Source organism: Symphalangus syndactylus, chromosome 12 (assembly GCF_028878055.3).
Source record: "Symphalangus syndactylus isolate Jambi chromosome 12, NHGRI_mSymSyn1-v2.1_pri, whole genome shotgun sequence".
In the NCBI taxonomy this organism is placed as follows: Eukaryota; Metazoa; Chordata; class Mammalia; order Primates; family Hylobatidae; genus Symphalangus; species Symphalangus syndactylus.
This window is the reverse complement of record NC_072441.2, coordinates 64,074,987-64,100,298: the sequence shown is the minus strand read 5'-3', so window position 1 is coordinate 64,100,298 and position 25,312 is coordinate 64,074,987. Positions and strand designations below refer to the sequence as shown.

The 25,312-nt window shown below is 40.9% G+C and overlaps 2 protein-coding genes across 5 annotated transcripts in view; one reads left to right on the top strand and one right to left on the bottom strand.

Annotated features, from left to right (window-relative positions):
- ADORA3 (adenosine A3 receptor) overlaps positions 1 to 3,160 on the top strand; it is a 75,166-nt gene extending 72,006 nt beyond the window's left edge. For 3 of the 4 annotated variants that reach the window (XM_063625664.1, XM_063625662.1, XM_063625659.1), the window contains exons 5-6: positions 675 to 775; positions 2,748 to 3,160. In XM_063625664.1, the coding sequence (XP_063481734.1) occupies positions 675 to 775; positions 2,748 to 2,818 (172 nt within the window). In that variant the 3' untranslated portion in view covers positions 2,819 to 3,160. The remainder of the gene's footprint in view (positions 1 to 674; positions 776 to 2,747) is intronic. The other variant, XM_063625660.1, reaches the window with a different exon arrangement.
- A 4,802-nt stretch (positions 3,161 to 7,962) lies between these two features.
- On the bottom strand, positions 7,963 to 12,699 carry C12H1orf162 (chromosome 12 C1orf162 homolog). Its single transcript, XM_063625658.1, has 6 exons — positions 12,438 to 12,699; positions 10,409 to 10,456; positions 9,601 to 9,670; positions 9,040 to 9,134; positions 8,700 to 8,749; positions 7,963 to 8,492 (listed from the first exon to the last, which is right to left on the bottom strand). The coding sequence occupies exons 2-6, from the start codon at positions 10,443 to 10,445 to the stop codon at positions 8,352 to 8,354; spliced, it is 393 nt and encodes a 130-aa protein (XP_063481728.1). The 5' UTR covers positions 10,446 to 10,456; positions 12,438 to 12,699; the 3' UTR covers positions 7,963 to 8,351.
- Positions 12,700 to 25,312: the final 12,613 nt, after the last annotated feature.

Sequence of the window (25,312 nt, the reverse complement as noted above, 5' to 3'; positions counted from 1 at the left end):
GGCAACAGTATGATATGACAGTTGATTTGCACCGACAACTTTTCTACTGCACATTATTTCTCCACCTTAACTATGTATCCTTAATGTATTTGGTTTCTTCAAAAAAAAAAAAATACAGTTTAGGACTCTTGGTTGCAAGCAGCAAAAAGGCCCTCTAGCTATTTTAATTAAAAGGGGACATTTATCATGAAGAGAGAGAGGTGTTTCAAATGCAAGAGCAGGGATGTGGCCACCCTTGGAAATTGTCAGGAGCATCATCACAAATTTACCTCAGTCTCTAATCTGCTTCGAATCTTTGTGTTTCCTTCCTTCTGTCTCTGTATTGCCCTTGTATATTTCTCTTTTTTCCCCTAATAGTCATCCATTTATGGTTCCTGAGTTTATTTCTCTCCATTCAAGAGACTGGCCAGTCTGAGACTGAATTCTCCTATTCCCAACCCACAGTTAATTTCTGAGGAAGGGGTTCATTGGCCCAGCTTAGTCAGATGCTCAGCAGGTCCCATCAAGGGTGGTCCAAAGGACAGGGTCACTCTAAAGGAATACAGTTCCCAGAAGCTACTGTAACTGGATTGGGGGGTGGGCAGGGGTGCAAATCCCAGGAAAAGGGATCCAGAGCTGAGAATCAATAGGCAGTTTCTTCCAAGGAACATGAAATCTGCTGTGGTTCCTTCTAGGACGTCCATTCTCATCATTTGCATACTGATCACGGGTTTGGGAATCATCTCTGTAATCAGTCATTTGACCAAAAGGAGGAGAAGTCAAAGGAATAGAAGGGGTAAGTAGCTATTGTTGAGGGAGGGGGTGAGCAAGAATTAGAGAAAATGAAAGAGGTCAAGGAGCAGCTTTCAAATGGGTGAATGAGAGCCTCTTCATATTGCCTAGTCACCTGGAGACCAATGCAGCCAGACATGGGCTGGGGTAGATACCTGCTTGATGGTGACAAGGCATCACGAGAAGTGACAGAGGGAGCACTGGAGCTTTCTTAAGTGGATACATGTGTAGGTCAGGAAGGAAGGAGGTCCTGAGACAACCACACCAGGTTCCCATCTGCAGAGCCACCTACCTCCCCAGCATACAAACTTTGGGCTCCTGTCAAAGGAATGAGCTTCTGGGACCCCTGGGTAAGCAGGTATAGAAGAGTCTCCTTTTTCATATACACAGGGTGTTGCCCTGTTGCCCAGGCTTGAGTGCAGAAGTGTGATCATAGCTCACTGCAGCCTCATGCTCCTGGCTTCAAGTCATCCTCTCACCTCAGCCTCTCAAGTAGCTGGGCCCACAGGTGCCTGCCACCATGCCTGGCCAATTTTAACTTTTTTTTTTTTTTTTTTTTTGAGACATTGTCAAGCTCTGTTGCCCAGGCTGGAGTGCAGTTGCTCGATCTCAGCTCACTGCAACCTCCACCTCCCAGGTTCAAGTGATTCTCCTGCCTCAAGACTGATCTTTAGGTCTCCCCATCCCTAAATAGAGAAGGGACTGTGTGCCCACCTTTCCCTTTAGGGCAGCATCAGAGACATGACTGGTCAGTAAGACAAGGCTGGTCTTACTGTTCAGAGCATGTGGCAAATAGGCCAACCTCTGAAGTGTACACAGAGCAGAAAGAACATTGCACAGTTGCCACTGTTTGGCTAATAGTAGTTTTGCATTTTTCTTTTTATGCTCAGAAACCACAGGAACACCTTAGGCAATGAAGAGTCTGTAGGCATAATTAAAAACAGGCTGCAACCTCCCATGGGTATGGAAACGTAGAAGAACAATATTTCAGAAAAAGACAGAAAAATACTCCTAGTAACCCTTGCTAGTGACACACCAGGATCCATAGCCAGAAGAATCTGAAATGCAAAGCAAAGGCTGCAAGGCCTCATACTTTCCCTGTGATATTTTGTTCCTGTGGTCAGAATAGGAGCCCTAAATAAAGCAAAGTAGTGGCTCCCACAGCATTCTTGACCTTTTGTCCTCTAACAGCCTTGGGAACTGCGAAGGTGGGGCATGTGGACAAGACAATGCCTTTCTCAGGTCTGCCCAAGACCAGTCCCTTTGGGACACAACTGTAGTCTAGGTTTTTGCTAAAACCATTGTCACTTTTTAAAGGTGTGACCTTGGGCAACTTTATACTTTTCTGGGCCTGTTTTCTTTTCTATAAATTGAGGGTCTCATTCTCATACTCTCCAATATTTTTATTCATTAGTTCAACAAAAAAGGACAATGCTAGCTAGATGCTGGGGATACAAAGATGGGCAAAAGAAATGCCATCTGTGTCCATGGAACTTGTAGAGGGGAAGGAAGACAAACTATCACACATCAACACCCAAATGTAACATTGCCACCTGGAGTCGGTGCTCTTAAGGAAAGGCACGTGATACTATGAAAGATGAGGCAGTAGAACTCAACGCTATTTCCTTTTAGCAAGAAGTTGTACAGCCTGTGGTAGCCGTGGCTTGCTTCCTCAAACTCAGGCAGATGAAATGTGGCAGCCTGAACCAAGGCTCCTAGCTTTGACATTCTTGGGCTCTGAAGAAGTTCAGTTGTGTTCACAGAGGTGAATGCAAGCCCTGTGTACCAAGCCTTTCTATTGACTTTCCTACTGATGAGCTTTGCAGTAATGATATCTGATCTCAGCCCTGAAAATAAACTTGTGTTTAGTCCCCATGAAAGCCCCATGACAGAGTTTGGAACTTTTGCTGCAGAAATACTCTTCAGGGGTAGGCAATAGATCTCACTCGATTTTCCCTTTCTATTCCCCAACAAAGTAGGCAACTCTTTGAAGCACTTCTCGCGTGTCCTGACTCCAAAGGAAATGGCTCCTACTGAACAGATGTGACTGAAGCTTTTTTTATTTAGTTCATAAGTAAAGTGATGCTACAACAGAATAATCACCATGACAACTGGCCCACACCTCAGAGACTGATTCTGATCTCCCAGGAATTCTGAAGGACCCTCTATCCTTGACAACAATCATTTGCAGCCAGGTAACAATGGCGGTAGTCAGAGGAGCTATGATAGACCACACCTGAGCAAGGCTGCCCTCAAATAACATCTCAAGATCTTAGTTCTTATGCATTCCATCAGTCAGAAGTGAAGAAGAGGTGGAGAATCTGGATCGGGGACCAGGAAATCACTTGTATTTTGTTAGCCAATAAATTCCTAGCCAGTGTTGAATGAACTCCAAGGTATGAGTAACTTCTTCTAGGGTATCACTGTAAAAATATTTCTGGAAAAGTTTCTTTCAAAGAATAACATTCTAACTCATTTCTGAATTGGTATCAAATGCTGCCCAACCCAAAGAAAGGGAGATAGACTAAATCAGTGGTTCTCAGATTCTCTTGGTGAAAAGGCCATTCCTCTTATCCTTAATGGGAAACTGCCACCTGATTAAAGGGATGCTGCTTTTGATCAGTGAGAACCCAAGGTGTGATAACTTAAGTGAAATATTCATTCAAATCAGGAAACACAAATCAAGAACAGGACATCAGAAGCCATGGGTGCGAATGAGGTTATATTGCCATTCATGCCAGAATTACCAACACTCTTAGCTCCCACCTGCATATCTACACCCTCTCTCCCCATATAGGGTCTCTCCTACTATTTCTGGGAGTTCCCAGGGCCTCCCCATCACTGTCTGTGCGGCCGTCATCACAAGCCTGCTTTTCATTGTGTTATGATCTCTTCTAATGGGCATGCTGGCCAGCCTCAGTCCTCAGGATACTCAAGTGGCCTTCTGGTCTGAGCAGAGTTGGAACAGGGAGGTTGTTTGTTGAAATGATTCTGCACATGCCCTGAGTGTTTAGATCCAGACTCCCACAAAATCTTTCATGAACACACTTCCTTCAGCTTCCACCCTAACTCCTCTCCCCAAAGGTAGGGAATTCAAAGCTACTCAATGGCCTGATGGGAAGGGATGAGGGTGTGGACACCACACCTCTGTGTTTCTATACAACCCACCTCCTTGCCAGAGGCTCAGATCAAACAACATCAAAAGTGCTCTCTTTTCCCTTAGCCATGAAACAGCCGCAATTCCTCCCCTGTGGCCCTGTATTGAATTTAAACAAACGGGATCATTAACCCACCAGTTCTGCAGATAGCAATCCAGTTTGGGTTTGGTTAGGACATTCCATTCTACAAGGCGAGATAGCAGACATAGACCTTCCGCAGCAGATGAAGACATCTACAGCTGTCTTGGAAGATTTACATTCACAATGTCTGGAGAACCATTTCCCTATAGGTTTGTTCTGATTCCATGATCCAGGATTCAAGAGCTTTGTTCTGCTCTTACCTAGCAAAGATCTTTGAATCTGGGGTCAATCATTTAATTACTCATTTTATCCTCTAGCAAGGCTGGATGCATAATGTGAAGACAAAAAACAAGACTCTGTTTAGGGCTATACCGTTAAAAAAAAAAATGGGCAGCATCAAGAAAACAGGAAAGAGCAATTAATTTGATATTTCTTGTACAAGTAGATAGCCATGTGATAGTGCTTACTCTACTCTTGCAGCTATGTTTATAAGGTGCTGGCCCTGAACTGGAAAGCTGATATGGCCTCTAGCTTCAGGGATGGCAGAATTGTTTGATGTCAGCCCCAAGTCTGGGAACAGCTGAAAGCTTAAGAGGCCTCCCTGTGTGCACTTCACAGTCAGCGAACGGGAGAAGGCCATTCCTGGGTCTCTGCTGCCCTCGTGGGGCGGCTGCCCTGGTGGTGCTGTGGCCACCTCACTGAACTATCTCTCTTAAACCTCTTTTTCTTCTAGACCTGTTCACTCCCACAGAGAGACTACTTTTTTTTTTTTTTTAATCAAACTGTCTTCCACTGGCTTCTCCCTCAAAATCCAGCTTCCAGGAGCAGTTGCTCTCTCTCAGAAAGAACACGATCTCTGGATCATGTCACCTGACTCTTTGCCTTTCTCGTCTCCTTCACACCGTAAGTGCTGTGGGGCGGCTTGCTGTGGAGGCCAGATGCAAAGAATTTGAAGTCAGAGGACTTGATTTAAATTTTTGTTCTGCCATTTATTTTTAGCCAGATGTCATTGAGTAAATTATTTCATCTCCTTGGACTTCAATTTTCTTAACTTGATTTTGCAAATAATAATAAGAATTATTATTATTAAGACAGAGTCTCATTCTGCCACCCAGGCTGGAGTACAGTGGTGTAATCTTGGCTCACTGCAGCCTCAACCTCCTGGGCTCAAGTAATCCTCCCACCTCACCCTCCCAAGTAGCTGGGACCACAGGCATGCACCACCATGCCTGGCTAATTATTTTATTTTTTGTAAAGATGGGGTCTCCCTATGTTGCCCAGACTGGTCTCAAATTTGGGGGCTCAAGCAATCTTTCTGCCTTGGCCTCCCAAAGGTCTGGAATTACAGCCAAGAGCCACTACACCCAGACCCCAAAATATTATTTAATGTATTTTTAAAAGATCTGTGGTGGATGCTTCTCTCCCACTCCTGCTTCCTTTGGTGTAGACTGAGCTCCGTTAAGGCAACACTCCTCAGTGACCCCCTGCCCATGGGAGGTAGAGGGGGCTGTCTGACATGGGAGACTGGGAATAGGAACTGGGCATACATACTTTCTCTCTTCCTCTTCCTCTTTTACTCTTTTGGGTGCAGCTTTGAAAGAGCACGTGAGCTCTTCTGCAACTCCTTAGGGGAAGGTTGAACAACTGCATTGCTTGTTGGGAGGGGTGAGCTTGCTCTGGTGCAGCTTATAACTCAGTTGTGGAGTTCAGTATCCTGAACTTCTTTGCAGCTGTAGTATAAGCTCTATTCTCCAATGTTGACCATGTTCATAATAAAGATGATATTTTGGTTTCTGTCTGCTGAGTCCTCTTATTTATATATATATATTTAGGGATCCTCAGTCCCACAGGTAGCAATTTCCCGTCCCCAGAGGCCATCACCAAGACCGTTCATTGTGTTTTCTTCCAGAGGTATAGTAAATATAGAGATACATATATGCTCTACTACATGTGAGTAGAGCATATTCATAATTCTGTTCAACAGCTTGCAATATATCATAGATATCTGTTTTTATTAGAACATATAGAGCTGCCTTATTCTTTTTAATGGCTACATTGCACTCAATGAACCAGTCCCCTCTCCATGTACAATGAAGATTTTCTCAATCTTTTGCTGTTTCAGAGAATTGAGCACAATGTATAAACGTGCAAAGTCTGGAGCCAGCCTACCCAGGGTTGAGTTCCGGTGCCACTACTACTAGCAGTGTGAACTTGGGCAAGTTACTTAACCTCTCTGTGCCTCCATTTCTGTATCTAAAATGAGTAATAATTGTAACCTCACAGTGTTCTGTGAGGATTCCATGAATACATGCCACGCACTTAGAATCGTACTAAAAGTGTAATAAGCCTCAGTAAGTTCTAGCCAATTTGATTACTGCTGCAATTCAAGTTATGTAGGCAATTTTCCATGTATTTGAGTAGAATAAATCCTTAGAAATAGGATTATTTATAAATTCTTAGAAAAGAATTTAGAATGTTGTTGGCTATTGCCAAATGGTCTTCTGTGGTAGCTGTACCAATGTGCTCTCCCACCAGTAGTGTATGTGTGTCTTGGTTCCCCCCGAGTTTTGCCCACACAGTTAGCAAACTTTTTGAATTTTGCCAGTCTTACTGATAGAAAAAATTATCTAATTGTAGTTGTAATCATTATTTCCCTTATTATGAGTGAAGTCGAGTATCTTTTCATATATTTGAGCCATTTATATATTCTTTCCTACAAATTGCCCACCCCTATCCCTTGTCCTTTCTATTGAGTTGATCATTTTTTCCCCTGTTGATTTACAAATGATCTTTATATGTCTATAAGATGCTTTGCAAGTGTCTTCTAAGCTTGTCATTTGCCTTTTGACTTTTTAACGGTACTTTGGACTTTTTAATTGTACTTTAGAAGTCAAGTTAATCTTTTCTGGTTTCTGGGATTTGTGACATACATTCAAAGGCATGCTCTACAAAAATATTTTTAAAAATTCTCTCATATTTTCTTCTAGTGCTTTTATGATTTTTTTACAGTTAAATTTTTCACATCTGGGATTTATTTTCATATAAGAAGTGAAATATGGATCCTACTTTATTTTCATTTACATGGTTATCTAGTTATCTTAATACAACTTATTGAATAAACCAGTTTCTCCCAAATGATTTCATATTCCATCTTCATCATACTCTAAATTTCCTTATATATTTTGATGTATCTCTTGTCTTTAAATTCTATTCAATTGATTTATTTATTCATGTACCATTAACATATTGCTTTAGTGATGTTTAATAAAACAGGTACTTTTAGTTAGCTGCAAGGGCTAGCCTTCCCATATAACTTTTATTATTTATTTTTATACATTTTTCTGGATTTGCTGTCTTGTTTATGGTTTACATAGGAAATTTAGAGTAAGCCTGCCCGGTGAAAAATAATCTTATTGATATTTTGTTGTTGTTCACCTTTGGGACTCATCTGATGATATTGTTAATGGGATTTTTATATGTGATTATTCATTGGGATTTTGGGGGAATTAATGTTTAGATTAATCTTTATCTTTGGTTCTCATATAATATTGTTATGCATACCTCTTATGCTATAAGATGGAGGTAGAAATCTCCATTTGCATAGTGCTTTATACAGTAGGGAACTTGTGTTTGTGCAGAGCTCTTGAAGGTATAGAATGCTTATGTATAAGGTACTTCATTTAGTCTTCACACTAACTATTAGTGGTAAGTGTTATCTCTGTTTTCAAGACGAAAGACTTAAGGCTTGAAAAGTTTAACAAGTTTGCCTAAATGAATGCCGCTAGTTAGTGGCAGAGTTTGGTACCTGCACCCCAATAAAATCTGAGCTTGTTTCCAAGTGCCATCACCTTTGGTGGTGTTTTTGGCTGTGAATGAGCTCTGGACTTTTAATCTTGACCTCTGGAGAAGGTGGCAGGAACAGACAAATAAATAATAAAGATGGAGGCAGCACTGTGGGGGTTTGACTTTATTTGAAATTCTTGGTAGATTGTTCATTTGGTTGACTCCTCCCAAGTTGATTCATGATGCTGGGTGAATACTCTGTGCACTGAGCTCCGTACCACACACTTTGGAAGGCTCCAAGGAAGGCAGTCTATGCCCCCAAGGGGCTCACAGGCTGTCAGTTCAAGTGGGAGGGCCATCAATCTTTTCTCTGGCCAGGAAAAGACTGACCATTGGTCTCCAAAGCTGCTAGATAGCATTGCCAGATCACATCTAAACAACTCCGACTGCAGTTTCCACACAGGTGGTGGTCCAAAATTTGTAAAAAAGGGAAAGTGATGTGTGAAGATAGGGCTGAGATGAGAGGAAATGGATTCAAGCCTCACTGGAAAAGCTGGGTTAGTTTGTTTCTTTAATTTGAGCATAGACAATGGGGTCAAAGTCTGCAGAACGGTTCTCAGCCAAGTGATTGCTCTTTTCTTCTGAGGGTTTGAAAGTCATGCTGGCATAGGTAAGTGATTCCCCTGGGATGGATGAAAGCTGCAAAGGGAGAAAAAGGAGGAATGAGTGAGTTCAGTTTGGAGCAAAAGGTTGCTCTGTAGAAGCAACCTGAGCACTTTGGTCAAAGAATCACTTGCCCAGTGTCTGGAAATCAATACCACCATTCTAGTAGATAATGAAGAGTATGGAGGGGAATTCCAATGACGGTAGCCCTTCAGTGTCCCCAAAACAGTGTGGTCATCTTACCTTGGCCAGAGGATCTGAGTGAGGATCTGGGGCCCGGGACTTGGAGTGACCTGCCAGAAAGAAGAGGGACCCATCTCAGCAATGGGGCCTGGGGAAATGGGAAGACTCTCCCTTCGCTCTTGGGTGAAGGGTGGGGTGGGGAGGAGGTGTTGGCAGGTGGGTGGGGGGCAGGGCCGAAGAAAAATGAAGGGATTTGAGTCTTCAGTCTGCAGACAGGGTGGGATAAGCAGTTTTTATCACACTGCACCCTCCCCTACCTCCTCCCGTTACTCACCCATAGCTAATTCTAGTATCAATGGTAGAGAGAGAAGGGCTGTCCTATCCCTTGGAGACCACTTACATTTTCTGTAGCTCTTTATGATGAGGAAGATAAAGGCTATCAGCAGCAGTGCCAGTAGAACCCCAGCACAAAAGGCAAGGATTAAATGTTTTTTGCTGTTTTGGCAAAGAAAGGCAGAGGATGAACTGTTGGGCTTTTGAAGGCCTTTCCTAAAGAGCGAAACCTTTTCTGCCTATGGATGGACTCCTGAAATGGTTTTCACACTGATTAATGAACTTTCACCCAGTGGTTTTCGGCTTTTGCTTTTGAATTTCACATTTATTTGAGGCCTCAGAGGAAGCTGTGGCCTCTTCCTTTCCTCCTCCCTCAACCCACACAATGTTCATAATTCTCCACCCAGCAAATTTTACCTATAAGCTTAGCGGATCCATGGATCTCTTGAAGCTTAGGGGATGCCAAATTAAAAGCCATACTCCTGAGATCACAAACTGACTTTGTTCTTTTACTGTTTCTAGTCCTTTGTCCCCAGTCTCCCTGCCCAAGTCCCCAAGCCAAGGCTGTCAACACAACATCAAATCCCATGTGGTACAAGACGAAACAGATGGGAGAATGCTCATTTACTTGTAGTGGTTAGAGAGACAGGGTGCAGGGCTAGTTGTTGGGGCTGCTGTGGGGAGAGTGCCTTGTCTTTCTACAAGAAAACACAAAAGGAATTAGTTTATCTGTCACTTTTCATGATACCCTTCCAGCTTAAGTGTCTCCAGGTGCCCCATTCTACCCAAGCAACCAGTGGAAATTAAGGATGGGGCTGCAACTCTTACAAAAATGAAAGAACATTGTTTTTTAGATTCCAAGTACTACTTTTAAATGAAAATTAGAACTTAAAAATCAACTACATACATGAAATACAAGCCTAGTGTCCCTTTGATAAAAAAAAAAAAAAATCTCATGTGTTGCCCTCCTCAAAGACTTTAATAGGAACTCCTGAAGAGACATGCTCCCTCTGGCCTAAGGAAAGCATCTCCCAGCTAGGGAGAAACAACAAATGCTTCCCAAAGTCCTTGGGGAATTTGACCTTGAAACTGCTGCCCTTTTATGTTTGCTCTTTTTGCAGAACAGCTATTAATAGTGCCTAGCCAAAAACAGCCACAGTGGTTTTCCCAATGCCTACACTACAAATAGGGGAGCAGGACCCACCTAGTTTGATATTGAGCAGAGACACCCTTTACTCAGATTTGGAGGGCCAGGCAGGTCTCTGTGGTTCCCCCTTTCACCCCTCCTGGCATTAGATTCTGTGTCCTGGTAAAATTGGATTCTTCCAACTTCAGAAATGCGCTAGCTAGTGCCTTTCCATTACAGCCCTTCAGCACAATTTCTAGTTATTTTAACTCAGATGTGAGGCAGGTAATTATTCCTGTCATAAACTCACCAGTGTCGGGTTTAGATGTGGAGCCATTTCCTCCCATGCTGTCATCCCCTGAGAATAAAACAAGGTATCTTTTAGAAAGCTTAGAAGGGAGAGTCAGCTTAAGGGCCAGCTCTGAGACTGTGATTGTCATATAAGAGTAGTAACAATGAGAGGCAATTTGTGGGTGTTCTAGTGCCATCAGTGGTCACAGACCACTCATCAGTGGTCAACAATTCTGGTGTTGTTTCTGCAGCTCAGCAGCCAGCCTTCAGGTTTGCAGGTCCAGAAATTTGATCTTATCAGGGCACCAAGAAATGACTGATTTCTCCAGAACTGATTCCCACCAACCAACTCACAGGAGACTGATGTATAAGCCGAAATAACACAAGGTACATGTTGGTGCAATCAGTGAATTTTACCTATCAGGGGAACATATAAGAATGCCAGTGAAAATAATAAATTTGCTTGGTAAGCACTGAACTGAAGTAAGCATGAGAGAAGATGAATGGATGATTTTTATATTGACTGCCAACTGGGGCTGATGTATCAATCTTACTCTTTCTTCCCTGGCATTGCTACATAAACTTTGACAAACTTGCTCTTGGAGACCCTTACTCTAGACCTCATTAGACGCTTCTAATCTGTTCACGTATTATCTTCTCAAGTTTGCCAATATTCTTGTTTAGGCTTTATATCAAAATGTATAAAATATCTAAAGGCAGAAAAGTGAAATCACCCAAACTCCTACTACTCATTAATATTTTTAGTGTCTTTCCTTTTAGTCAGACTTCCATGCATTTTTTAAAAAGCTAGTTGAGATATTTCTTTTTATAAGAGGTCATATCTTCCTTTTATACTCAGCATTTTACCATACACATTCTTCTATGTCACTAAAAACTTTTTATAACATTTTTAGTGGTGATGGGTCTTTCCATTATAGCTATGTATTATAACCTGCTTAACGAATTCCCCACTTACTGATAGAATTGTTTTCATTTTTATTTAAATCAATAACAATGAAACAGATATTTTGTGCATAAAACATTGTATGCATCCCTGATTTTTTTTTTTAGGAGGCCAGAATTTTACTTCATATTTAGAAAAACTCATGGGAAAATGTTTGGGCTTTGTTATTTCTTCTATATTTTAAGGTCCTTTCTTTAAACAAATGTCCTCAATTATTTATTGTTGTATTGTTCAGCTCTCAAAAGTTAACTTCCAAGTCCTTGGACCTGTGGGAGGGTTGGGAGAAGGACACCTCATCTCCCCGTACCTGTTACAATCGCAGCAACAGCAACATTACCAAGTACCTTACAATTCACCAAACATTTTTAGATCATGCAACATCAGATAAGAAAGGGGCCAACGGGAAGATGTGGTGAGGAATCTGAGCCATGAGAATAGGAAGCCCACGGTCCACAGCAGAATCGGCAGTGGTAATTTTTCTCACACTTCTTGCTCCTTTTCTAAGTCAATGGTGCTCTTTCCAGACCATCATAAAATATTGACATAATATTTTTAAAATATTGAAATATATGCTGGTGCTAAACAGAATATGAGCTTTCACTAGGCTTTGCCACTGGAGAGGTGGAAGAAGATAGGATCATAGGTTTCTGTAAAATCCTGAAATTCACAGTAGCAGTTCTGAATTTACAAAAATGTTACCATAGCCACTGTGAAAACGTTAGGCCACTCTACCTAACTTTCACATAAATGGACAAAATCATCTCACAATACCACAGGGAAACAGCTACTCACAAATCCAGGCCAAGAAAAGCAGGAAATACATTTCCCTTTCAGCACAATCCAAACATTTGGCAGGAGCATAAATTAAAATAGAAGCGGTGCTATATATACTTTTTTACGTTTCATCCAGCACTGGAGAATCTTACCGATTGCGTAAAATCCATCAACTAAATAGAACCATTCAAATACAACCCTTCCCGCACCAAAGAAAACAAGTGATAGAAACCACTAACAATTAGACGACACTTTCTTTTGGTGAGTGATTATTTAATCTAGATTAAAAGCAAGTGGTAAATGCATTTACCTTTCAAGAAAAAGTCCGGTCATAGCACGACGCAATCGTCTAAGACTGAGCATTTCACTTGCTTCCGTTACTGCTCCTGTGTTTCAGAAATGACGAAATAAAGATTACTGCCCCTGCCACTGCCAGCGTCACGTTGTGTGTGGCAAAGATCTTACTAAACTCAAGGGTAGACTTCCTCTTTGAGGTCAACATTATGATTTATTTATTTTATTTTTTGAGACGGAGTCTCGCTCTGTGGCCCAGGCTGGAGTGCAGTGGCGCTATCTCGGCTCACTGCAAGCTCCGCCTCCCGGGTTCACGCCATTCTCTTGCCTCAGCTTCCCTAGTAGCTGGGACTACACAGGCGCCCGCCACCACGCCCGGCAATTTTTTCGTATTTTGTTTAGTAGAGACGGGGTTTCACCGTGTTAGCCAGGATGGTCTTGATCTCCTGACCTCATGATCCACCCGCCTCGGCCTCCCAAAGTGCTGGGATTACAGGCGTGAGCCAACGCGCCCGGCCCAACATTACGATTTTTTAATCTTTCTTTTGTACCTTTTCTTTGTGTCTGACACATGAATGCCAGAACATAAGGAGGTAAGACAGGTTTCTTGCTAATTAAATATTTATTAAATATTTACTTTAACCACTGTGCCAGATTTACTGTGGAGGTCGCATCAGTATGACATTATCATTGTCATCAAAAACCTTATAATCTCATCTATTCTAACCAGGGAGATGAGGCTAATAATGAAAAATGAAGAGCAAACAGTGCTAAGAGTTAAGTACTAGCTGTGCAGACTTCAAATGTGTTAAGAGTGTTAAGATCCCTTCAAAGGGAAGGCAAATCATTTCTTTATAAATATTTATTTGTAAAATAATATTAATAAATATACTTATTAAGTAAATGCTATAGGCCATACAGTGAGCTGGTGTTATAGGTTTTTTGTTTATTCTTTTTTTTTTTTTTGAGGCAGAATTTCATGCTTGTTGCCCAGGCTGGAGTGCAATGTTGCAACCTTGGCTCACTGCAACCTCCATCTCCTGGGCTCAAGCAATTCTCCTGCCTCAGCCTCCCAAGTAGCTGGGATTACAGGCATGCACCACCATGCCCGGCTAATTTTGTATTTTTAGTAGAGACAGGTTTCACCATGTTGGTCAGGATGGTCTTGAACTCCCGACCTCAGGTGATCCGCCTGCCTTGGCCTCCCAAAGTGCTGGAATTACAGACATAAGCCACCGTGCCCGACCAGGTTATATAGGTTTAATAACTGACCAGGTTATTACAGGTTTTTCGGAGAGCAAGGCAGGAAAGTTCCTTGCCTCACAGACTCTACCACCTAATTGAGAAGAGAAATGAAAAACAAATAAATGATAAGTCAATGACACATTGTATTAAGGGCCTTGAGGGAAAAAAAACCAGAGTGCTAGCTAGACAGAATACACTGGGAGAATGTCTTTAGAGAAGATGGAGGACTGGGGAAGGCTTCTCTGAGGAGTGGACATTTCCACTTATAGAACTCGAGGATGAGAAGGAGCTAGCCAGGCATAGAGTCTGAGGACGAGGTTTCCAGGTGGAGAGGAGTAACTCACAGCTGGCAGACCTGGAGAAATCAGGCAAGGAGGTATTCAGGTAAACCTTGAGCGCAGATAGGCTTTGGATGGATGGAGGGAGAAACGGCTGCGGGAAGGGTGCCCTAGGCCCAGGGTTGGTTGCTGAAATTCAAGTGATGTATTTCTGGGATATTAGCACAGTTCAAGAGTGGAACATTTTGGCTGGGTGTGGTGGTTGACGCCTGTAATCCAGGCGTCAACCTTTGGGAGGCTGAGGCAGGAGGATCCTTTGCGCCCAGGAGTTTGAGGCTATAGTGAGTCACAATCATGCCATTGCACTTTAGCCTGAGTGACAGAGTGCTTAAATAAATAAATAAATAAATAGGGAGGGGCATTTGGAGAGGGTGGGAGATGAAAAATAGTTGACTTAGATGGATTGCAGCCAGATGGCGGGGAGCTTTAAATCCAAGTAAGATATATTTGAAATATTTAAAAAATAAACACTAAATATTTTTGATTGAGATATAACATGATAAACATAGCCTTTATGACAGATTGTACCATATCATATAAGATAAATTGTGGGTAGAGACAAAGAAGCTAGACGGTATGGTGATATTCTGGGTATTGTGTAGTAAGGGTGTAGGCTGAAACCACAGGGATCATAAAATTGGAGGACATATAACTTGGGACCTGGATATGGGGAATAAAACAGTAGGATGAGTCAATGATTACTTCAAGTTTTTGAACCTCAGTTGCTGAGATGATTCATTTCTTCATTCACTTACTCCAAAACATTTATTGAACATTTACTATGTGCTATGTACCATTCTAAGCTTTAAGGATATTATGACGAGCATGAGGGCCTGCCTTCATGGAACTTTCAGACTAGTAAAGGAGGCCCTTACCACATAAAGAAATGGTAAATTGTGATTGTTAAGTGTGCTGTGAAGGATCAGGACCCTGTGCCATGGATGCCTACAACAGAGGGGAAGAGGACCAGGGAAGCCTTCCTAGAGCCAAAAAAACAAAACAACAAAATGACCCAACACTTAAGCTGAAATCGGAAATGTGAGTTGCAGTTCCACTAGACCAAGAGGAAGGGAAAGTTCAGAGGGAACAGAACATTTAAAAACCCTGTGCCAGAAGGAGGGTAGGAAGTTGAAGGGCAAAAAAAAAAGAAAAAAGACTAGTTTGACAAAAGCTGAAAGAAGAAGTATGTGAGGTGGTACTGGGTCGTGGGCAGAGGGTGGAGCATGATGAGGATGAGGTTGAATAGGCAGGAAGGGGCCAGTCCCTCACAACTTTTGTCTTTAAGAGAAGTGGGTTTATCTGTACTAACAATATTTAAGCAAGGGTGACATGATCAGGTTTGCATTACGGAACAATCACTAAAACTGGAGCAAACAGATTGGAAGTTAGCCAGAATAGATATGAATAGACTGGTTGAGAGATTACTGCAGTGATGCAGTTGAGGAGGGTAATAGTAATATGGACTAGGATGGTAGCAGTAGAGATGAGGAGATATATATGGATTTGAGAGAGATTTAGGAAAGTGGCAGCAAAAACAAGGGGGGATAAAAGATCAGACAATGATCAGAGATAAAACCAAAGGGCAAGAAGGAGGAAGAGGAGACAGAGAAGGAAACAGTGGTATTTCAAGACTTAGAGGGAGGATTAACTAATTAATCAGACATTTACTTAGCACCTACTCAAACACCCTGTCAAGCTCTGGAGGTTCAATAATGAGTAAGACAATAGTTCTTGACTTGAGGGATCTGTCTGTTATAGAGAGACAGATATCTTCATTCATCTACAAAAGCATGTTCCAGACTGGCCAGTCACATAAATAAGCATAATGAAATATTGTAGGTGTGAGACATTCATACAGGATAGAGTGAGACGCAAGGAACAAAGGGGTCAGACTACACGATAAGGAGGGAGGATAGGTGTCAAGAAAAGCCTCATAGAGGAGACAATGTTTGAGTTGCACATTCAAAGATTAATAATTTTCTAGGCAGACTGAGGGAGGAAGTGTATTCCAGGTAGAGGGACAGGGTAAACAAGGGCATGCTTTGGCATGATGGTTGAGTTTAGGGAAATGCAAGTATTTCACCATAGGTGGTGCTATGGGGAATGAGGATAGGATAAGGGTGGGTAATGGAAGAGGAAAGCCTGGAGAGGATAGATAAAACCAGGTAATGGCGGGCCCTAAACATATTTTACCCTTATAGGCGATGGAAAGACTGCTGAAGAGGACTAACACAAGCACATTTGGGTTTAGGCAACAGAGTGTAGGGGGAACTGGTGAGGTGCTAGACAGTGGGTGAAGAATCCTTTGGTGTTGCTGAATTCCAAGTGAGAAACTAGGATGATCTGAATAGAGGCAATGGCCATGGGGAAGAGGTAGAGCAGATAGGTGATAAGTCTAGTCATTTATTAGGTGTGAGAGGAAAGTAAGAGAGAGAGGGGAGGTGGCAATAACTACGTTTCCTGTGTTGTATCCATCAACTAACGTTGAGAATATAAAATAAGGGGTTATAGGATTGGGAAAAAATAATGAGTTTAATTTTGGACACATTGGGTTTGGGGTGCCTGTGGAACATTCAGGTAAAGATGTTGAGAGAGCAGTTGGATGCACGGATCTGGGGCTCACAAAAGAGATCTAGATTTGTGTGGTAGACAGTACCAGTTCTCACCAATAACCAGTTCTCCTCTCCTTCTTGTGTGGAGCCTCCCTTGTGGTTGGGTAATGTCATGTCACAAGTTCCGGCCAATGGGCAGTGAATGAAGTGATGCATGTCTCATTTAGTCAAAGCATTTAATTGCTGATGCAAACCCTCCTCTGACCCCCTCCCACAACAATGGAGATTTTATGATGGGAAGGTGAAGGTGAGAGTTCTAACCCTGGATCACTGAGTCAGCATATGGAGGACAGTTTCTCTGGGGAGTCACTTGGACCTGCAGTAGACTCTATATGAGCAAAAAGTAAACTTTTCCATATCTACTGAGATTTTGGGTAGATCTTTTCTTTTCTTTTAAGACAGGTCTTACTATGTTGCCCAAGCTGGTCTTGAACTTCTGAGCTCAAGCTATCCTCTCACTTCAGCCCCCCTAATAGCTGGGATCATTGCACCTGACACGTGCAATGTCACACCTGACACGTGCAATGTCACACCCGTCTATGATCCCAGCTATTATATCATCTCGCTTAACCTAATCTACCTTTCCAAATACAATTTGAGATATAGATTAGGAAGTCACCAGCATACTCATGATAGTAGAAGCCATGGGAATGGATAAGGTAATCCACGTACAGTATGTATTACAGAATGAGAATAAAATTCCTAGGATAGAACTCTGAGGAGCACCAAGATTTAAGAGGGAGGCAGAAAAAGTAGAGTCAGCTAAGGAAATTGAGAAGAAACAGTGACAGCAGAAATAGCATAAACATATGTGATTAGGAGCCAGAGGAGGAAAGAAAGGAAGGAAAAGCTGTGGCCACCTGTGCCAAATGCTGCTGAAAGAGAGAGGCCAAGTAACATGAAGACTGGAAAGAGTTGACTGGATTTGGCAATTAAGAGATCATAATCTCTTTTGCTTAAGTAGCTTGGGGTTTGGTAGTAGTAGGAAATTTACCTTCAATGGGCTGATGAGTAATGGAAATTCCCAGGTGTACAGCAGATTAGGTATGTAAAGAAATCCTCTTGTTAAAAAACATATTTCAAATCGTTTTGGAGTCAGTCAACAAACCATAAAGGATAACCCTGCCAAGGGCACTCTATCAGGCCCTCAAAGTGAGTCATGAAAAGGAATAAATGAAGTCCCTACTTTCAAGCTGTCAACATGGTAACTTTCAAGGAAACTACAAGACTGTCCAACAAGTGTCCAACACCTGTTGGATAAAATATTTTAAACACCATAATTTAAAAGCACTTGGCTAAAGTAGATGTAGATGTGGGAAATCCTCAAAGAAATAAGAAAGTTGATTGAGACCTGAAACGGGTGTTTGCTCTGGATATAGCTACCAATTTTTGGTGACCTGAAGGTTGAGTTTAAAGGCCATGTGTGCAAGGTTAGGAAACAAAGTCTAGAGCCTGCACAAAGGTGGCGATTTGGATTGTACCCTCTGAAAAGGGACCCCTGGTGGGTGAACGAGGAAAAAAAAATCCATGCCACAGATGGAGCTGGGAGAGACCTTTGCTGTATTAGTTTTCTATTGCTGCCTAACATATTATCACACATTTAGAGGCTTAAAACAATACACATTTATCTTATAGTTTCTATGGGTTAAAAGCTTGGACATGTTTTATCAAGGTTCTCTGCTTCAGGGTCTCACCAGGCTGTAATCCAGGTATTGGCTGGGGTTGTGTTCTTATCAGAGGCTTGACTAGGAGAAGATACACTTCCAAATTCCCTCTGGTTGTTGTATGAACTCATTTCCTTGTGACTTATATGACTGGCTTCTTACTGGTTGTCAGCTGGAGTCTGTTTGCAGGTCCTAGAGGCTGTCTACAGTTCCCTGCTTTGTGGTTCTCTCCACAGGCAGTTCACAACATGGCAGTTTGAATGCCACGGAAGAGTCTCTCTAGCTTGTTCAGACAAAGTTGTATATAACGTAATGTCATGATGGAAGTGACAGCCTGTCACCTTTGCCATATTCTATTGATTAGATGCAAGTCACAGATTCCACCCACATTCAGGGGAGGGAGGATTATACTTGGGGTAACACAAGGGAGCAGAGATCATGGGGCATTGTAGAATTCTGCCTGTCACACTTGCTTATCTCAAGCTAGGCTCTGGATAGAAGAGGACAAAAAGAAAAACAAAACAAAATACCTTTTCTTTGGACATTGCTAACCACAAACCTAACTTTAGGAGGTTTTAGGCCAGACTTTGTACTGTCTGTGGACCTCAAAATTCCAAGTTTAAATTGGTCAAGTTGGACGCTGGGAGAAGAAAATGCAAGTTATCTGTAGACCAAGTGTCAAAGACTTCCACAGACACATTTCCAATAAATGTGAGCTAACAACAAGACAAATCACAAAAACACAAAAAGTAATCAAGCCATCATGAAAGAGACAGCAGAAATAACAAACCACAAAGGTTAGAGACAGAAACCTGCAAAGTCTGTAGGTATAAGAATGATCAGATTCAAAATAAAAGTATGCTTAATATTTTTAAGTAAATTAAGTGGATATTGAAAGTGTAATGAAGGAACAAAAAAGTACTAAAATAATCAGGCAAATTTGAAAAGAAATAAGTAGAATGTAAAGATATTAAACCTATCATTGAAATTAGAAATTGCTGTGTTTGGATGTGTCCCCTTCAAAATTCATGTTGAAACTTAATCTGCATTATGATGGTTTTGAGAGGGGAAGCCTTTTGGTAGATGATTAAGCCATGAGGACCTTGCCCCCTGAATGGATTTAGCATCCTTACAAAAGGGCTCAAGGTTGAAAAGAGTCCTCTCTTGCCCTTCTGTCCCTTCTGCCATGTGAGGACATAGTATGCCTTCTCACCAGAAGGTATAGAAGCAAGGTGCCATCTCAGAAGCAGGGAGCAGTCCTCACCAGATACCAATCTGACTGCCACCTTGATCTTGGACTTTCCAGCCCCCAGAATTGTGAAAGATTAATTGTGTTTTCTTTATAAATTATCCAGTCTCAAGTCATAGAAGCATAAATGGACTAAGATAGAAATTCAATAGTGGGGATAAATAACAAGTTTAAAACATTTGAAGAGAAAAACAGTGGACTAGAAACATAACACAGACAAAAAGATAAAACATAAAAGAGATATTAAAATATTAAAATTTCTAGAGTGATCATTATAACAGAAATAGAGTAACTCAAACTATTAGAGAAAAAAAAAATTGGAATTAAATTAGTCAATCCAAAACAATGAATAGCAAAAACCAGAATAGGCCGCAAAACAGAAAATATAAAATATATTAGTGGGAATGAATCAGAATAGAACAGTAATTGCTAATTACAATAAATGAAAACGGACTATACTCTTTAGTTAAAAGTCAAAGATTGCCAGATTGAATAAAAAATCTGCTACATGCTGTTTGAAAATATGTATATAGAACTTAAAGAGCCATAAAGGTTGAAAGAAGAAGGATGAAATGTTACACCAGGAAAATGTTAACAAGATAGCTGGTATATTCATATATCAGGCAAAATATACCTTAATGTAGACACTATTAGTTAAAAAAAGAGATCATCATTACATACTGATGAAAGCTTAACTCAGTGAGAAGAGATAACAATTCTAAACTTATTTGCTTCTAGTTACCTAAACTATAAATTTATAAAGTAAAATTGACAGAACTATAAAAAAAGCCCCAAAACAAAAAAAACAAACTTAACAGATCCACCGCCAAATTAGGAAATTTAGTTTACATTTCTCAGTATTTGGTAGATTAAGCAGACAAAATGTTGTAAGTATATAAATTTGTGTAATACAGTCAGTAAGATTAATGTAATAAACATATATAAAACCCTGCATATGTTATCTGGAGAGTACAGATTTTTTTCAAGAACACCTAAAACATTAAAAATTGAACACATTGGAAGCCAGGGGTAGGTAAACTTTTTCTGTGAAAGGCAGATAGTAAATATTTTGGGCTTTGTGGAGCATATGGTCTCTGTTGCTAGTACTCAGCTCTGCCAACATGGTAACAAAGAAGCCAATTTACAATATGTAAATGAATGAGTGTGGCTATGTTCTAATAAAACTTTATGAACACTGAAATTTGAATTTTGTATAATTTTTATGTATAATATTTAAAATGTAAAAATCATGCTTAGCTTCCAGGCTGTACAAAACTAGGTGGCAGGCCAGATTTAGCTTACAGGTTACAGTTTGCTGACCCGTTTTAGGCTAAAAGTGACTCTCAATCATTTCAAGTTGATATCATACGGACCACATTCTCTGACCAGCCTGTAATTAAGTTAGAAATCAACAATAAAAAGAACTAAAAGAACAAATATGTTTAGAAATTTCAAAAACATACTTTTAAGTAAATCATAGGTCAAAAAAATCATAATTGAAATTGGCCCTTTCTCACCAGTCTCCTTTGCCTGCTTGATTTCCTCCATCCAGTCTGGCTGAGACAGCCCTCTCTTCTTATTCCATACAATTTTCCTATGTTATCTCAGCCATTCCCTGGACTTACTATCTATATGCTAACGATGCCCTACTTTATTTTTTTGGCCATTACTTTTACCAGATCTGAAGCTCATTTCCTCATGTTGCCATAGAACCATCTAATTGTCAACTTATATTCAACAATGAAACTGAATGCAGTAGCTTCTCCCTTAAAACCTGCTTCTTCTCCTCTATTCTGTATCTTAATTAACAGTACCACACAGCCAGAACCCTACGAGGCAATTTACATGCTTTCCTCAATCTCACATCCTCCTCTCCTCCTATCTACAAGCAAGCTTGGTCAATTCAAACTCTAAAATCTTGTGGCAAGTCTCTTCTTTCTCATTATGGCCATTCTCTCCCAAGCCATATCAGGTCCTCCTTAGACTACTCTGATAGCTTCCTAGATGCTCCCACCACCTACTCTTACTATTTTCTACTGTCTTACAGGGGTCAAACGGTTGTAAAAAGAAAACACAACAAAACATAAAGACAATTATGTAGCACAGACTGTATGTGGCCCTCAGAGTCTGAACTATTACAATCTGGTCCTAAAGAGGAAAAGTTTGCTGGCAACTCTTTTAATACATTATCCATACTTACCTTGCATAAAGTCTCTTAAAAAAAACAACAACTGGCTTTCCATTATTTAAAAAAAAAAACATAGAATTCTTTAATATGGTCAAAAAGGCCATGAATGTGCATAATCTGGATGATCCACTTCTCCAGCATTATCTCCCACACCCTCCCTTTCCCTCTCTCTGCTCCAGTCATTCATTTCTAGGGTTGTTTTTCAAGGTGCCGTGTTCTTTCCTATCTCAGGCGCTTTGCACAAGGTATTAATATTCCCTCTGTTTGATGATCTCTCTTTTCTACAGATACCAGTTTAAACATTACTTGTTCCAGAAGGCCTTTCATAATCTCCTACACTAGATTAAGTTTACTTATATATGCCCCATCACCCTACAGTTTTAACAATGGCAACCCTTATACTACTCTATGTCTAGATTGCTAGACTGTAAAGTCTGTGGAGATGAGATGACATACTGTCTTATCTTAATTTCTAGCAGTAAGCATGACACATGGTATTTTTTTTTTTTTATAAATGATTGTTGAATGAGCTTCCTGTTCCCCCACTGAAAAACTTCATTCTTTCAAGGTCCATCTTTATCTTTCTAGTTTCAATGGAAGATGTTTACCTTCTGTTAATTCCTGTCATCTGAATATTATTCTCTCACTTAGGGATTTTACTATGTTTATTTTCCTTCACTGTTTTCTTTTCATCCTCATCTTCTATTGACTTTTTCTTCATTCAAGCCTCTTATCTTAAAACAACATTCCCCCGAGCCAACCTTTGGTTCCCTCTAGTTACTGGGGTGAGAAATGTTCTGGAAATTATTCTATATTTAAGTCAATTTCTTCATTGCTGTTCAATCCTTTTAACCCCATGTAATCTTCTTCTGTCCCTACCATTCAACCAAACTACTGTAAGGGCATCAAAGACATCTAAGTTCTTAGCTCTAATTGGCACTTTCAGTCCTTCTCTTAATCTCCCTAAACGATTGGTTACTATTGACTTTCTTAGATGAAATTCTCCACTCTCTGAATTTTACGACACTACTCTCCCCTGGTTTTCGTCCAATGACTGGCCATTCCCACTTTTGCAGAATTCTTTTTTCTCTGCCATGACTAAAACATTGATGTGTTTTCATGGCTGTATACTTAGCCCTATTCTTTCCTTTCCTGAAGCACAGTTTCCCCTGTATTACAAATCAGTGAATAGTGCCTCCCTCTTCTACTCTCTCAAACAAGAATCCTGACTCAACCTGATTCTTTCCTTCTTCTGTATTCTCCTCAGCCAGGTCCTACAAATGTTGCCTTTAATATTTCTCGTCAATTCTTTCCATCTGTACTGCCAAGGCCTTTGATTAAGGCCTTCAATGTCGGTTAGCCAGAATGATCTAACAACCTAACTAGTCTTGCCTCTCCAAACCATCCTCTGTCGCTAGTGATTTTTCTGAAACAAAAATCTAGTCGTCATTCCTATTGCCTAAAACTTTTGGGAGGCTGCCCTCTGTCATCATAAAATCCAACTTCTAAGCACATCATTTAAGAACACTAATATAGGCCAGGTGTTGTGGCTCACGCCTGTAATCCCAGCACTTTGGGAGGCTAAAGCCAGCAGATTGCTTGAGCCTAGGAGTTTGAGACAAGCCTGCGCAACATGGTGAGACCCCGTCTCTACCAAAAGCCCCACAAAAATTAGACGGGTATGGTGGTGCATGCCTGCAGTCCCAGCTACTCAGGAGGCTAAGGTGGGAGGATCACTCGAGCTCAGGAGGCGGAGACTACAGTGAGCCGAGATTGCACCACTGCACACTCTGGCCTGGGTGACGAGCCAGACCCTGTCTCAAAACAAAAACAAAAACAAAAACAGAAAAACCCAAAAAACCCTTTGGGAAGCCGAGGTGGGCAGATCACAAAGTCAGGTGACTGAGACCACCCTGGCAAACACGATGAAACCCCGTCTCTACTAAAAATACAAAAAATTAGCCGGGCATGGTGGCAGGCGCCTGTAGTCCCAGCTACTTGGGAGGCTGAGGCAGGAGAATGGCGTGAACCCGGGAGGCGGAGCTTGCAGTAAGCAGAGATCGCACCACTGCACTCCAGCCTGGGCGACAGAACGAGACTCCATCTCAAAGAAAAAAAAAAAAAAAACCCATTAATATAATTTGTTAAATATTTATATTTCACTCAAACTTGAGAGTTTTTAAAATGTCACACCCTCCTACGTCTATGCTGTTCCATCTTCCTGGACTCTATCTAATCCCTGCGACACCCTCTTGGCTAACTTCCAAATGCCAGCTCAGACACCATTTGTTTTCGAATCTGTCACTTTCCTCTCTCTCTGTTTTACTTGATCTCCTGGGGCTGAAATTTTTAAGCATTATTCATTCAGGTTAACAATTATTGATAGGATAGTTATTGTGGTGGTTTGTAATGTCAGCTTGGTTAAGCAGAACTACATTTTCCAGAATTATCTTGCCTCAATGTTCTGGTTAGGGTAAACCACAAGTCTTGAGCAAAATTTGGAGGATGAATGTGAAGCAGCAGCTGTTTTATAGCTTATACCTGTTGTGTTAGCTCACAAGCTGCAGCTGGACAACTTCCCATCCTTTCCCTGGATCACTCGTTTCTCTAACCAGGTTTCTCTAAACCACGTGTTTGTGTTGGATATGGGGTTATACAGGACAACCGCTATCAAGGCCAGAGATGATAAAACTGACATGGGTTTGTCTGTGCTTATTTCCACTTGTTCTTAACTGCCTCCCATTTTACATCCATCTTCCCTTAACTGACTGCTGTGTGGACTCTAAGCTCCAGCATCAGAAAGAACACTAACAGCTTTACAGATTGTTTAGCTCCCACAACAGCGTAGTCAAAATTCCTTATATATAAACATATAGTCTGCTTCTCTGACTGAACCTTGACCTGGATGATGTATATGAGGGAAACAAGAGGCTGGTGAGACTACCTAAAATGGTGCTTGCCACACTCCCAGAGCACCCTGTGCTCAAGTTTGTATTATCACATATTCTTGCTGTCTTCCTAGTAGATATTTAACTCCGAGGTAAGGACTTTTATCTCTTGTATGATCACTGCATTATGTTGCTTAGCACAAACTAGGTGTTTTATAATTTTTTGTTTAATCAATTTGAAATAACTGCTGATCCAATCAAATTATCTTTAAGTAACAAAGATATCAATCTGATTTCAATATTAGATTAGTACATTAGCTACCAATATTGACTCAAATGATTATTACATAAAATCTTAGGAAGTCAATGAAAACAGCAATTACCCATGATAAATATTTTCAAATATTTCCTATTACGTAATTTGTCCATTTGAATACAAATAAATCCTTGTACAATTATGGGAGAATCAAATGCAGATAAACCTATGAAGGGAAGAATTTTCTAATTTATCTACAGGATTTTTCTTCAATTTAAAAAAAGATTGTAAAATACACATAAAATTTACCATTTTTAGGTGTACCATTTAAGAACAGTATTAAATACATCCTTAATGTGCCACCATCACCACTATCCAGCTCCATAACTCATCCTGTAAAACTGCATAACGTCCTCAAGGTTCATTTATGCGACAGCCAGTGTCAGAATTT

Coding starts and splice junctions, on each gene's coding strand:
- C12H1orf162 (XM_063625658.1), bottom strand. CDS start 10,445: ATGGGAGGAAATGGCTCCACATCTAAACCCGACACTG. Junction 9,671..10,408: donor CACATCTAAACCCGACACTG/GTGAGTTTATGA, acceptor GTTTTCTTGTAG/AAAGACAAGGCACTCTCCCC. Junction 8,493..8,699: donor ACTCAGATCCTCTGGCCAAG/GTAAGATGACCA, acceptor CTCCCTTTGCAG/CTTTCATCCATCCCAGGGGA.